This window comes from Orcinus orca, chromosome 4 (assembly GCF_937001465.1).
Source record: "Orcinus orca chromosome 4, mOrcOrc1.1, whole genome shotgun sequence".
Classification (NCBI taxonomy): domain Eukaryota; kingdom Metazoa; phylum Chordata; class Mammalia; order Artiodactyla; family Delphinidae; genus Orcinus; species Orcinus orca.
Window position 1 is genome coordinate 5,189,844 of NC_064562.1, and position 14,249 is coordinate 5,204,092.

General features: G+C 43.4%; 1 protein-coding gene across 6 annotated transcripts in view; it reads left to right on the forward strand.

Moving 5' to 3' along the window:
• The first annotated feature begins 343 nt into the window (after positions 1-343).
• RAPGEF2 (Rap guanine nucleotide exchange factor 2) overlaps positions 344-14,249 on the forward strand; it is a 245,375-nt gene continuing 231,469 nt past the window's right edge. For 5 of the 6 annotated variants that reach the window (XM_033421514.2, XM_033421520.2, XM_033421515.2 and 2 more), the window contains exon 1: positions 344-926. In XM_033421514.2, the coding sequence (XP_033277405.1) occupies positions 858-926 (69 nt within the window). In that variant the 5' untranslated portion in view covers positions 344-857. The remainder of the gene's footprint in view (positions 927-14,249) is intronic. The other variant, XM_033421524.2, reaches the window with a different exon arrangement.

Genomic DNA, 14,249 nt, shown 5'->3' on the forward strand with positions numbered 1-14,249 from the left:
AGCGCGGCGGGGCGGTGCGGGGGCGCAGGAGGAGGAAGAGGCGGGGAAGAGGAGGGGAGTCGCCGCTTCCCAAACACTCTCCGGGGGGGCTGTGCGCGACGCCCGCCGCCAGGAGTCCGGACCCGGTGCCCGCGGCCCCTTCCCTCCGCGCCCGCAGCCCGGGAACAAAGTTGCCGAGAGCCAGCGGGCCGAGCGCGCAGCCGGGGGCGCTCTGGCCGCTCCGCGCGTGCAGATGGGGGGCGGCGGCGGAGCGCACGGCGGCGGCGGGGCGGCCCGAGGGGATGCAGCAGCCGTCGGGGGGCTCGGCCAAGCGCAGTAGACGGAGCCGCGGCGCGGCGTCGGGGACGGCGGCCGAGGCGACCCGGCTTCGCAGTGCCCTGACCTGAGCCGGTCATCGGACGGCGGCCGCGGCGCCCCCGAGTGCTTCCCGGAGCCCCCGAGAGGAGGGGGCGGCCCTGCGCGCGGAGGAGCGCGAGGCCCGTGCGCCCCAGCCAACCCCTCCCCGCCGCTCGAACTCCCTAAAAATAACTCAGGCCGGCGGGGGGCGGGAGGAGCCGCCGCCGTCCCCGAGAGGAGCCGGGGAGGCGTGTCGAGCCTGGGCCCGTGGGGAGCCTTCCCGGCCGCGCGGCGCGGGGGAGGCGGAGGAAGCGGGAGCTCCCGGCAGCCGGGCGCCGCGGGGACCCTCGGGCCTCGCGCGCCCCCCGCCCCGCCGCCGCCGCGGTTTGGCTGGTTGGCCCGAGGCGGGCGGAGCGCGCAGGGCGGAGGCGGCGGCGGCGGCGGCGGCGGCGGCGGCGGCGCTGGGCCGGGAGGCGGAGGCCGAGGGCGCGGAGCGGCCCCGGCCCGGGCTGCGGGGGGAGATGGCGTCCTACGTGGATAACAGCTTCCGCCAGGCGGTGATGAAGAACCCGGCCGAGAGGACCCCCCAGGTGAGCCCCGCGTCGGCTGCGCGCTCCCTGCCCACGTCGTTCGCCCCGCGCGCCCGCGCCTCGCGTCAGGTCCCCAGCTTCCAGGGGCTTCGCGTCTCCGCGTCTCCCCTGGCCGTCCTGGCGTTATTTCCCCCTCCTGGATCTTCTCCTCCTTTTCGCTGCTCTCCCCGTACCGATCTTCTCCTGCGATTGCCCCGCGGGGCAGGGAGGTCTCTCCCGAGCGTCCCCTCTGCCCAGCCTAGCGCGGGGCCCGGGAGCCTTTCGGGGCGGGGGGCAGTCACCTCCCCTCGGCCGGCCCCTCCTGACCCCCACCCCCACCCCGGCCGCAGGCGCCCTGCCTCCCCCGGCTTGTGGCCCCTGGTACCTTCAGAGTTTTTCGGCGTTTGCAGAGGTGTAGGAGGAAACTTGCAGGGCTCTGCGGAACGCGAACCCGTGCTGGTCTTCTAAAGTAAAAGGTTGACATGTTTGTGTGTTTACTATTTTTCTTTTCCTTTTTTTTTATTTGGAAAAGTGATGCCGCTTTGCAAGGAAGGGGTTGGTGGGGGGGAAGTTGAATAGCTAGGTTAGTGCTTTTAGTTTCAACTGCAGACAGAACTGCAGAGCAGGCATATTCAGATACAGCCCCGGGAAGGGTACCCTGCGGATTCTTTTGGTGTTGCACAACCTTGTCAAAATTAGATAAGTTTGTTAACCTTCATACGTTCGTTTACCTTCAGGCTTATTTTTCTCTGGCTTTAAGTAGAGGAATTGCTGATGGTGGTGGATCTGGTCGTCTCAAGTTGGACTAGAGAGGGGGAAATTTTATAAAAATGTGGTGGTTTGATTTTTTTTGCTTTTAGCTGCTGACTGGATAATGACGCATGCTCCTAAGCGTCGGGATGGTGACTACAGGGGATCCTGCTGCCAACCGTCTTAAGACAAATAAGCCCTCCTGATCCTTGGGACCATCAGACATTTAGGATCTAATGCTTGAAAGAGTTGCTTCGCTTGTTAGGTGTTGGATGCCATCTGTTCAGAGCCAAAGGCTCTCCTCCTCTGCTGTTGATTGTCATTATTTAATGCGGGGCAAAGAGAATAAAATAGACGCTTCCACTGGCTGCCTTTGGACAAGGCCCAGGAATGGCACCTGGTGCGGTTTTTGGTTTTTCATTTATTTTCTGATGGAGCCGGCACATCTGGGGATCGTAGGTAGATTGCACTCGTTTACCAGACTGTGGAATATGGGTGGTAATCTTGCAAGGCAAATTCATTTCACAGTGTCTCCAGAAAGTTCCTAATCCAAAGGATTACTTTATCGAAAACGAGGAAGGTCCTGCTTTTTGCTCTTGTTGCACTGCTTCTCATGTGCCTTCTGCATCTCCTGTCGGTTTTAAGTTGTCAGTCAGTCTTCTGCAGCTGAAAACGCATGTTCTCAGTCACAGTGTGATGGAGGAGCCCATTTCAGTGAAATGTTTCGATCCCTTTCAGTGTTTGAAGTGCCAAGTGAAATCACACATGCCGAGAATATTAGAACCTAGCAAGGCAGGTCGGAAAATGTCGTCAGAGGCCTTGAGTGGAAGTTAGAGAGCCGGGAAGTGGAATCTCCGGTTGGTTGATTAGAATAACAATGACTCCAAACCTGCTATCAGGTGGGTGGAGGGGGGTGTGTCCCCCAACAAAACTGGAAGAGACAGAACCTCCACTGTGACCGCGTGCTGACTGTGCCAGAGAAATGAGCTGTTAAATTTCCCTGTTGACGTGCCGGTTGTGGAGAGCAGAGTGAAAACCGACCAGCACAGAGCTTGGCCCGAGTCAGAAGTGGGCCAGTTGCTACTGACACCGCAATGTGAACGCTTCGCTGACCGTCTGAAAGCAGCACATTTCCCCCACCAAACCTTCACAGAGCAAGTCACCTTAGAGAAGCCTACCAAACATTTGGAACACTCATAAGTACCCACCCTATTAACACTGATGCTCCCTTGGTTATTACTAATGCGGACCTACGTGTTTATTTATTATTTTAAAGAGAAAGTAGATGGAAATGTGAATGTTTTCCACCTTCACCTGGCTTGTCAAAAATAATTACTTTTCTGAAAGTTTGAAATTTACTCAAAAGTTAAAAAAAAATGTTTTGGTAGCAGGTGCCTTTTCTGTTGAGTGCTTTGTGAATGCAAGGGCCGGAAGTTTTTCCGCCCTGTCTTTTCTCTTGAGTGCTCGAGGGTTAGAAGTTTGTAATATAAAAGCCAAGTTATGAAATAAACTTGATACGGACAGAGGGATACGAATTAGGGCAGTTTTGCTGTCATGCTTCCTTCTGTTTCTCAGGATAGAAATGGTGAAGGAGTTTGTACGATTCTTACGGCAGGCAAGAGAAAGGTGTCTTAAAAGAGGAAAATATATAAATATTCTTTGTTAAATTCATTTTCTTCCTTTTTTATTTTTTCTTTTTTTTAACCCTACCAACCCAGTTTGTCTCCCAAACCCTGTGAAGATGTGGTTTTGTACAAGGTCACTCAGTTGCCTATAAGTAATCGTGCTGTCACTCGTGTAACCTAAGAGGTTAGCTCCAAGAGAATCTGGGGGTGGGGAGAGCCTCAGTGCAAACACAGGAACTTTGAAGAGTGTTATGAAATTAGGAAGCTTTTCATGCCCACCTGGAAAATGGAAACCCATTTTCCCGTTTATTTAGGCACGTCACTAGAGGGGGAATGGCAAGGAGAAACAAAATTGTCACTCGAATTTTAGCTAAATCTTACATATTCATATTTAAGGGGCTGTCACTATTTCACCTGATATTCTGAGAGGACAAGAAAAGCCATCTTTAATCCAATGTGTGTCCCATATTGTGTGTCTGGAAAGTGGCTAAGTTCTAGTCAGTGGGGCACTGTATTCTCAATAACAAACCTCCTTGAAAATAAGGAGCACTAAGTGTTCTATTAATATTTTTCAGTGCACCTCTGTTGAAAAACAGGACTCTTAAGTAACTGCTTTATTAAACTGTTGGGGTTTGTGTCTTTAATCACTTAAATGGGAAGCTTGGTCACCTAAGCAATTAAGTGAAGTGAAAGATGTAAATAAATTACAAACAGCTTTCCCCCCAAGTCTTTAAACAATAAAATGATTTTTCTAAACCATATTATTAACTTATTGGATTCAGACCCTTTCAGATTGCTTAGGTAGAGTGTATAAATGCCTGTTTTTCGTTTTTCCGGTGAAACATCTATTGCAGAATATTCTTCTACTTTAAAGATTTACTATGATGTGTTTTTAGCTAGTTGTAAAAGTTACTTTTTAAAATGGCTTGTGTAAAATCTGCTGCCTCATCCCTTCCTAGTAATATTACTTGTTCTTCACGACTGAAATTTTTTTTTTGGCTATTACACCTTGTGATTTAGTTGCTAAATCATGAATTTGTCATTGGAGAGCTCTTAACAGTGCAAGACGTAGTTCTTTGCAAAAGTCACTCAGGAGCATGTGTCTTGAGTCATAATGAGAGGGCTGAAAAGTGCCTTTAGCCCAGAGAACTTTAAGTTATGAGAATCTGCACAAAAGAGTATCTCTGATGAATATTTAACTTTCAAATCCAGTGGAAGAATTGTGTCTATGACAGATAAATTTTCCATCTCTTTTTTATCATTGTTTATGAGCAGTCTTGTATTTTCATCTGACAACTTACAGTTTGATTATATTTTGGCTCATTTGGGGGCTCTAATAATAAATAATTTGTTCCTTAAGTAGTTTTTGTTCGTAAAACACAACTAAATGGTCTGGGTGCACTTTTGAAAAGCATGGCTCGCAAAGTAATGACTGGCCACACGCATTTAGCTTTCATAACAATGATATTTGAATTTGGAGGTTAAACAAATACACATTTATGACTGAAAAACCAATTTCAAACTGTATTAGCATGTGGCTCTGAACAAGCGAGGACTTGAATTTATGGTAAAAATTATTAACATTCTTTTGCAATATCGGTGGAAACTTAGTCACCTTCAAATAACCTTTTAAACATTTAGTAATTAACGGTTCCATAATTAGCTTTGCGTATCTTGGCTGAGGGTCAAAATGAATCTCTCCAACTGCAGTGCTTCGTGAGGTTGGTGTTTAACACAGTCCTTCCCAGACCCCACCCCGGGCTTTCACAGACACTCAAAAAAACCCAAAAAAACAAAAATTAAAAAAAAATTAAGAGGACTTCCTGGTTGCCAACTTGTGGCAGTTTTCTTCCTCTCGAAAAAGGACGTAAAATAAAAACAAAACCAGCTATAACCTCCTAGCACTGTCATTTTAGCTTATTTATGAAGACTCGCCATGCTTTTTTCTTTTAATTGAAGTATAGTTGATTTACAATGTTGTGTTAACTTCTGCTGTACAGCAAAGTGATTCAGTTAAACATATATATAAATTCTTTTTTAAAAATTCTTTTCCATTATGATTTATCATAGCATGTTGAATATAGTTCCCTGTGCTATAGAGTAGGACCTTGTTGTTTATCCGTTCTCTGTGGTTTGCATCTGCTAACCCCAAATGCCCAATCCATCCCTCCCCTACCCCCTCCACCTTGAAACAAGTCTGTTCTTTTTTTAAAAAATTTACTGTTGCCCTGAAAAAACTTTATCCAGGTGGATTTTGGGGGGAGTTAAATGAACACAATAAGGTCTGCCTTGGGTGATGTTTGAAATTCAAGTCTTATAAAGTCATATTATGTAAAGTAATAGTGGCATATGCCTCCAACCTAAATGAGCTATTTGAAATAAAGTTACAGTAACCTTTTCAAAACACAGAAAGACTATGCCTTCTTGACTCATTTGAAAACTTTTTTTTTTAGCTTTGTTACATATTTTGTAAGTTTTATATGTAGTGAAAAGGAATTGTAATTGCCTCAAAGAACTTTGATCTAGACTAGTGTAGAGTTATGGAAATGTGGCCGCTGGTGATAGTTCTGTATTATATGGGCTGTTCCTTCTCACCCCATTTTTGGTTAACAGTTTCCTCATCTGTAAAATGTGGGTAATAGCTTCTTGAAGTTGTTTTGTGGATGAAATGGAAGAACGTACATTTACTGTTGAGTGCAGTGCCTAATAATAGTTCTTGTTATCACATTTTAATGAAATACGTATTACTTACCAGGCCTTGGGGGTTCATTGAGATGGCTGTCCCTCAAGCAGCTCACCAATCTATCATGTCATAAGTAGGAAGTGATTCATTAGTGCTGTGACAGCTGTCCTAGGCCAGCACTGCTGAGGTTGGGGACTTCCTAGATGGGTGTGTATTGAGTCTGGGGACTTCCTAGGTGGGTGTGTATTAAGTCTTAGGGGAGTAGAAATTCACCCACCAGTGGACCAGGAGGCTATGAAGGATTTTCCAGGCGAACCCAAGGTCATAGAAGCTGCACAGGTGGTTGTAAGGAAGTAAGTGTGGACCTTTGTTCAGTGCGCCTGGAGCCAAGGGGTTGAGTGGGGGATGGAAAGTGACGCTACGTGTCCCGTGGAAGCTTGCGATTTGTGGAGAGTGGGAGGAGACTGGAGTTCTGTTAAAGCAGAGGTCTGACCTCCAGGGTGGAGATGGTCAAGAGCCCGAGCTACACAGCAGAGATATCCACTCTGCTGGACAGGCCGGCTGCACGTGTGCACGTTCATGTCAGCTGCTCATCGTGTCATGCCGTGCACACGTTTACGCCAGTGCAGCCTAGTCACGGCAGTTGGCGGAGATGGCCATTTCTTAGTTCATAGGAGAAAAGTCCAAGTTGTTGAACATAATTTTCTGTATAAATTTATTTATTTATTTATATTTGGCTGTGTTGGGTCTTTGTTGCTGCGCATGCGCTTTCTGTAGTTGCGGCGAGCGGGGGCTGCTCTTCCTTGCCTTGCGCGGGCTTCTCTTGTTGCGCAGCACGGGCTTCAGTAGTTGTGGCTCACGGGCTCTAGAGCGCAGGCTCAGTAGTTGTGGCACATGGGCTTAGTTGCTCCGCGGCCTGTGGGATCTTCCCAGACCGGGGCTCGGTCCCATGTCCCCTGCATTGGCAGGCAGATTCTTAACCACTGTGCCACCAGGGAAGTCCCCATAATTTACGTAATTTTCAAGATTTTTTCAACTTACGCTATTTTTCCTTAAACTTTGATGTCTTTTCCATGTCCATTCTGGAATCTAATATGAAATAGCTAATTTCTCATATCATTATGCTAAGTGTATTAGTATTTCTTAATCTGTGATGATAATGGGATTTCCAGCATTCCATCCTTTGCAGGAGTCGAGGAACATCTGAATTGAAGCTCACAGTTGACTTGTGGTGGCACGAGGTAACGATTGTAGCGAGTCTGTGAGGGCAGTTCCTTATTCCCCTACATCGTTTTTTGTTTACATAAATTAATGTTGAAATGAGGAAGGAGAAGCAATTTGTAGTACATGTAATTGGTCTTTTGTAGCTTTGTCAGAGCTGGAATATATACAGTCAGTAAAAATATGTTCAGTGGTTATAATGTCAGCCTTCGTGGGGGGAAAGTAAGCTGATTGGCTCATTATTATTACTTTCTTGTTTGCTTTACCTGCAAAGTTTATTGCATAGAGCACACATTTATATGAAAGCGTAACAGTGTTTCAACATGTGAAATTTGTACAGAAAAATATCAGAAACACATCTGTTAGGATGACTGTCTCTGCCTTTTATATAAAAGAGCTAGTGTATAAAAAGTTTTTCAATCTAAGGTACCAAGCTGTATTCTACAACAGAGATACAGTACTCTAAATAGCAAAGAACTAGGGAATCAGAAAGAATAGCTACTTCCTTTTACTAATCAAAGACTGGTGGCTACAAAGGAACACAGGCCTGCTTCAAACTATTTGTGATTCACCAGAAATCTCATTAGCATTAGGACAACTAATTTGAATTCAAGTTTTAGTCAATGGTTTAAGCAGGATTCGGTGGATTTCAGGAAACATATCCTGTGTACACGTGTGTGCATGTACACGTGTGGCATGTTATTTTGACTGTTAGAATGTTTATCTTTTCAGGAAAAGAACGCCTCTGGTCTCACTTGCTAACTAACTAGGACTTACTGCACTGTTACGAAGTATGTTTCCTGCTGTATTCAGGTGTTTTCTTCTTCAGTCAGTTGGGGTGGTCGGTGGTGGCCGGGTTCGTTTTTGTAGAGCCGGAGGTTTAGTGCGTTTTAGATTCTCTTGGTATCACCATTTATTTTTGTGCCTTCACCCCCATTAGGCAGTAAAAAGTGTTTTGGAGGGGTTGGTGTGACTTGAAAAAGGACCTTGTTTTGTTGTTGGAACTAAAACCCTCTTCCCGCAGTTCTCATTGCTTGCCTCCTACACATTGAAAATGATCTAGAACTTCTCAAGTATTTAATATGAGCTAAATGAATTGAAATCAGATTTTACATGTTGACCCTGTTAACTGCTGGTAGTTCAGTTGACAAACCAACAGTTATGGCCCTTGGCAACTTTGTGTTCTTCTCCAGCTGGTGGTATTTGTCCCTCCCAATGTAAAAGCTAATCGGAAAAGAAGAGACCCTGAAGAAGAATTAGCTGTTGGCTGGTTATTCTAGGGAGGCCTGGAAGTCACTTTCCTAGAAGCCAGCTAGCAATCGGTGGATCTGAAGGGTTGGGGCACGATGGTGATGATCTTATCTCTTCTGAGTATTCACGCTAGAGTTGAAACGCATTATCTTTTTTAAAAAACTTTTTTTAGTTTGAGATAATTGTAGATTCACACGCAATTGTAAGAAATAACGCAGAGATCCTGTGAACCTTTTACCCAGTTTTTTCCATTACAAATATCTTGCAAAACTGTAGCGTAATATCGCAATGAGGATATTGACATTGATAAAGTCTAGATGCAGAAGAATTCCATCACCACAAGAATTCCTCTTGTTGCCTTTTTATAGACACAGTTACTCCCCAACTCTGCCTCTGGGGAGGACTAATCTCTTCTCCATTGCTACAGTTTTGTTATTTCAAAAATGTTACGTAAATGGAATCGTCCGCTATTTGATCTTTTGGATTGGCTTTTTTCACTCGGCATAATTATGGCTTCTTACCTTTTGGCTAAAATGAATGTAGCTACTGTTGTCTCTGAGTGGTTTGGGCTGTGTTCTTTTGCCGTACGCGGGCCTCTCACTGTTGTGGCCTCTCCCGTTGCGGAGCACAGGCTCCGGACGCGCAGGCTCAGCGGCCATGGCTCACGGGCCCAGCCGCTCCGCAGCATGTGGGATCTTCCCGGACCGGGGCACGAACCCGTGTCCCCTGCATCTCAACCACTGCGCCACCAGGGAAGCCCTGGGTTGTGTTCTTGAAATACCAAAATTATTTGGGATTGGGGGTGGCACAAGGTTAGGTGGTTTTAAACAGTGACAATGATGAGAAAATTCCGTAGTAATATGTGTAAAATAAAGACCAAAGATCATTAGGTCTTGGATGAGCAAGAGTTGTGAGGGTGTAACACACTGGGGATATGTCAGTATATACAGTTTTCTTCCATAGATTTTGTTGTTGTTGTTCATGATGTAAGTGGTAAAGGTAGTCTTACCATCGATCATCTCTCATTCAAAGAAACTACCTGATCTTCCCCAACTGAAGTGGCGTTTTACAATTCAGAAGGAAGTCTAGTGAGTGTATTTACAAAGGAGTCCCAGTGGAACAATTTGAACAACAAAATAAAGACGGATTATAGCCTCTAGGGGAAAAAATATCCATGAGCTCATGCCAATATAAGTAAATTATCCAGTAAATAAATAGGGGAGAAGAGACAGCTCTTCGTTATGGTAGAATTCCAATAAAAAATGTAGAAGATATGATGGAAATGGAAAATCACCAGTAAGCAAACCTCACAGTGTTAATTGTTGCAAACAAGAATCAGTAGGTGCCAGACTTAGTGCGTGAGAGTATGATGAGAAATGTATATGTCAGATATCAGAATATTTGCATAGTCTCAGAGTGTCTCCCCCAGCGTATTAAGTAATTAATTACAAAGGGGGGAATCAGTACTTTTAAAGTGAAGAAAACTAGCAGACACCAACTTAACTAGATGATCAAAGTTATGTCACAAGACATATGATGCACTGAGAAGGGCGCATCTGAGGTGGTATTCTCACTAAAAAACCCTTCGACTGAAGTGTCAGAAAACACTAGACAAACGTAATTTTAGGGCACTCTGCAAAATGGCTGGTGCTCAGAAGTGCTCACCTTATGAAAGGATGAAATGCTGAAAGAGTCACAGATTGGAGGAGGCTAAGGAAGCATGATAACCAAGTGAGCTGTGAGATTCTGGATTAGGACCTGGACCAGAAAATAAACGGTGGGACAGCTGGTGAATTTGAATAGATAGTTTTACTGCAGGATGATGAATTGTAGGCTGGATGCAGAGTCTGTGGGATCGCTGAACTATTTTTTTTTTTAATAACTTCTTTTAGTCTAAAGTTATTTCAAAATTAAAAGTAAAAAAACAAACCCAGCTTTTGGAATTTTATTGTGACTCTGACAAGGGGCCACCAAATTAAGATATTTTTGAAAATAATCTTTTTCCTGATTTAATCTTAATGAAGAGCTCACTACCTTTCAGCTAAATATTTTGCGTATGTTGGACCATTAGTGACATGGCTGAAGCAATATATTAGAGGAAACTTACATACACACACAAGCTTATAAATAAATGGACAAGAAGAGCTAAAATAATAACATTTAACTCACCTTTATTCCTACCTGAATCTTGTAGATATTCACATAAAAATGCAGTGTATTTTACCAGGTGTGAAGGTTTCATGATCCTGAATGTAAGTAAATGGGAATATTTTATATAAGAAAAAAATGTGTAGGAGATAAAATGAAGCACAGTAGAAAAGAAATTGTGATAGTAGTTTAAGGAAGTCAGTCTAGGTGAAATCAAGTTTGTAGAGTCTCCCTCCTTTTCCTTTTCTGTGAACTTAACAAATCTTTCAGTTGTTACTTTTGGTAGGAGTGAGGGGGTGGAAGGGAGGGAAGGGGATGGCAGGGTGTGTTGAAGGAGGCTGGTCGGAGGCATTACAGCTGCAGATGGGGAGACCTAAGCTGTGTGTGCAGCATTTCATTAAAAGCAGTTCAAGGTAGAAATATCTCTACAAACCTTTTTTCCATGTATATATATAAATGCCTTTGCATTTCAATTATAAAGCCGGCTGCCCGCCCCACTCCTCCCATAGCCACCTACTGTTCTTTTTGTGTGTGTGGTAAGAATGCATGTTGTTTCTGTATAGTGTGTACTTTTTTCCCCTGTAACTGAAATTGGTACCGGAAGATTGGATTAAAAACTATGGGCCCTAACATTTGAGATAACAACAAATAAAATGTAAGCTGGGAGGTATTTACTATTTTCAATTATAAAGATAAAAACCATTTGTTTTCTATATTTTAATGTATTTTTTTTTCTGTTTGATGTTTTCAGTAATAAATTGCATTTGCGGGCACAAGTGGAAAAGAAAAGAGCTGGCCAGGCTTTGAAGTAACTAAAATCTTATAAAATAGAAAAAGTGAAAATGTGTAGGTGTCTATTAACACTTTAACATCTGTCCAGTTGTTCTGTATATAAGTAACTATTTGAAGTCTTCAAGGCAATACATTTCTGATTTCTTCCGTAAGCTACATTATGTAGCCTTGCAAACTCCATTTTCTTTTAAGCACACTCAAATATTTTAGAAAATTCTTGGTCAAATTGTTGGAAATATTTGGCTAAGTAACATTATTTAGTTATGGTATTAAGAAACTGCTTGATCAAATTTATACATTTGCAAACAACTAGAGATGGATTTTGAAAACTCATGAGTTAAAGAAATTGAAACACAGTAGCATGAAATGCCAAGAATTGAGGTGAAGAAGAATTTGACTGCATTTCAGTTTTTTCTAGTCTTCATTCGTGTCGGCTCCCCTTACTTTTGTAAGAGCTGGAATAAACCAAGGGGCAAGCTAGCTTTAGGGGCAGATGTTACCACGCGTTGCCCTGCGCCTTCAATTTGGGAAAACACAAGACTTCTTTAGAGGCAGGCAGTGTATGCAGAGACCCACAAGTTTTTTTTTGTTTTTTTTAAATTTATTTTGGTTGCGTTGGGTCTTCGTTGCTGCACACAGGCTTTCTCTAGTTGCGGCAAGCGGGGGCTACTCTTCGTTGTGGTGCGCGGGCTTCTCACTAGTGTGGCTTCTCTTGTTGCAGAGCACGGGCTCTAGGTGCACAGACTTCAGTAGTTGTGGCTCGTGGGCTCAGTAGTTGTGGCACGCGGGCTCAGTAGTTGTGGTTTGCGGTCTCTAGAGCGCAGGCTCAGTAGTTGTGGCGCATGGGCTTAGCTGCTCCGCGGCATGTGGGATCTTCCCGGACCAGGGCTCGAACCCGTGTCCCCTGCATTGGCAGGCGGATTCTTAACCACTGCACCACCAGGGAAGTCCCGACCCACAAGTTCTTTATCCCCAAATATGAATCTCCAAACCTAACGTCATCTAAGTTGGAATGGGTGAGAATTCCTATCTTGATTCCGTTTTCTCTGGTGTGGTTTAAATCTCCATCAGTTAGAGGAAATTCTGTGTCTGTGGTGGGGAGAGGCAGCATGGTAAAATCATTTCACTTTAAAAGTCCTTGTTCCCACTTGATATATTGTGGGATGGCTGTTTTTTCTCTGTAGTTATACATTTGTATCTTTAAGTCTGAGTTTACTTAGTGCATTTCCTTTATCTAACCTGGTGGTTACGACCCTGGACTTTGGTGTCCAGACCACAGACTGCTTTGTGCTCCTGGGCAGGTTACTTAACTTCAGTGGGTCTCAGGCTTTTGGATTTCAGGGACTTTTAAAAATCATAAAACTCTGGGGTCCTGATACTGATTTGTCACCTATTTTGCCAAGTCAGCATGTTAAAATGAATGTAATGTAAATGTAAAAGGAATGTAAACTCTCTACTATTCTCATTTCATAAAAGAAAGGACATTTTAATATCATAAAAATAGGTCACAATCTCAGAATAAATAAATTTAGCTCTGTTTCACCATATTGTTCTGTTTTTGTCAAGGATTCTTAAAATTTTACCGTGGGTGACTGTGGTAACGTTACCAGCCTCAAATGGTTGTAAAGGTTAAATATGTTCTTGTACATTTAAATTCTGTAACAGTCTCTGGCTGGAGTGTTTAATATTTGTTATTAAATTATTATTTTTCAGCAGTTGGTATTCATTTATCCCTTAGGTAATATTTCATCATTCGTATATCTTATGATGAATTCACCAAAGTGGTTTATATATAAGTATTTGATAGACTTGATTGTGTGGGGGTTGCATTAGTCTGTAGGTTGTCAAAAACTGCACACATGGAGGCCTAACGGTGGGCTTATTTTTCTCACATAATAAGAAATCTGAAGTTAGGCAGTGCAGGCTTGATACAGAGGTTCAAGGATGTCATTAAGGAAACTAGCTCATTCTACTTGGCAAGTGATTTTGGTTTTCAGAGTCCCAAGATGATGGCTGCACCCCAAGCAGGAGAGAAGGGAGGAGGCGGAGAGTGCTTTTCTCGGTAAGAGTTGGTTCTTTTGGAGGAAGCCCTCTCCAGGTACTTGTCCTTGGCCAGAGCTTGGTCACCTGGCTACTCCTAGTTGCAAAAGAGGCTGGAAATGTGAGGATTTTGCTTTTAAGCCTCGATAGTGCAGAAAGGCAAGAAAGAAGATTAGGATGAATAAGTGCTGTGAGCCCATAGTATTTGTCCAGCTTACTTTGCATAGGGAACAGATGATTGTAATAAGTGTATGTGGCGATTCTCAGGAGACCTCTTTGGAAGTCTTACTTTCAGAGGTCTTGCAGTAATGTATAGAGCTACATTACTGTAGCTACAGTTTTGGAGTCATATAGATATATTCAACTTCTTAGTTCACTTATTAGATGTATGACTATTAATTTTCTGAAGCACAGTCTCCTTTGAAAATAGAGGTAAAAATAGCATTGCATGAACATTATATATAAATATAACAGTGTAACTTTTAAATATTTCTAAATGGTAACTATTGATTTAAAGTAAAACATAGGTTTATATTTTATAAATTCTTTTTGCTTTAGTTTTACTCTATTTTAAAATTTTATTTCATTTCTTATGTGCTCCAGTTTTGTGTTCTGATATTTCTGTGTGTAGTAATACTTTGTCATTTTTCTGGGACCTTTAAGTTTTCAATTTAACTGTCATTCCTCCCACAGGCTGAATCATCATCATTTTATAAGTAAATATACTTTTGTATGTAAAGTATTTGTGAACGATAGCTGTTTAGAGTTTTCTGTAATTAGTTGAATTCATACTTGTATCATAAACTTATGTCTTTGAGAAAAGTGGTTTCATAT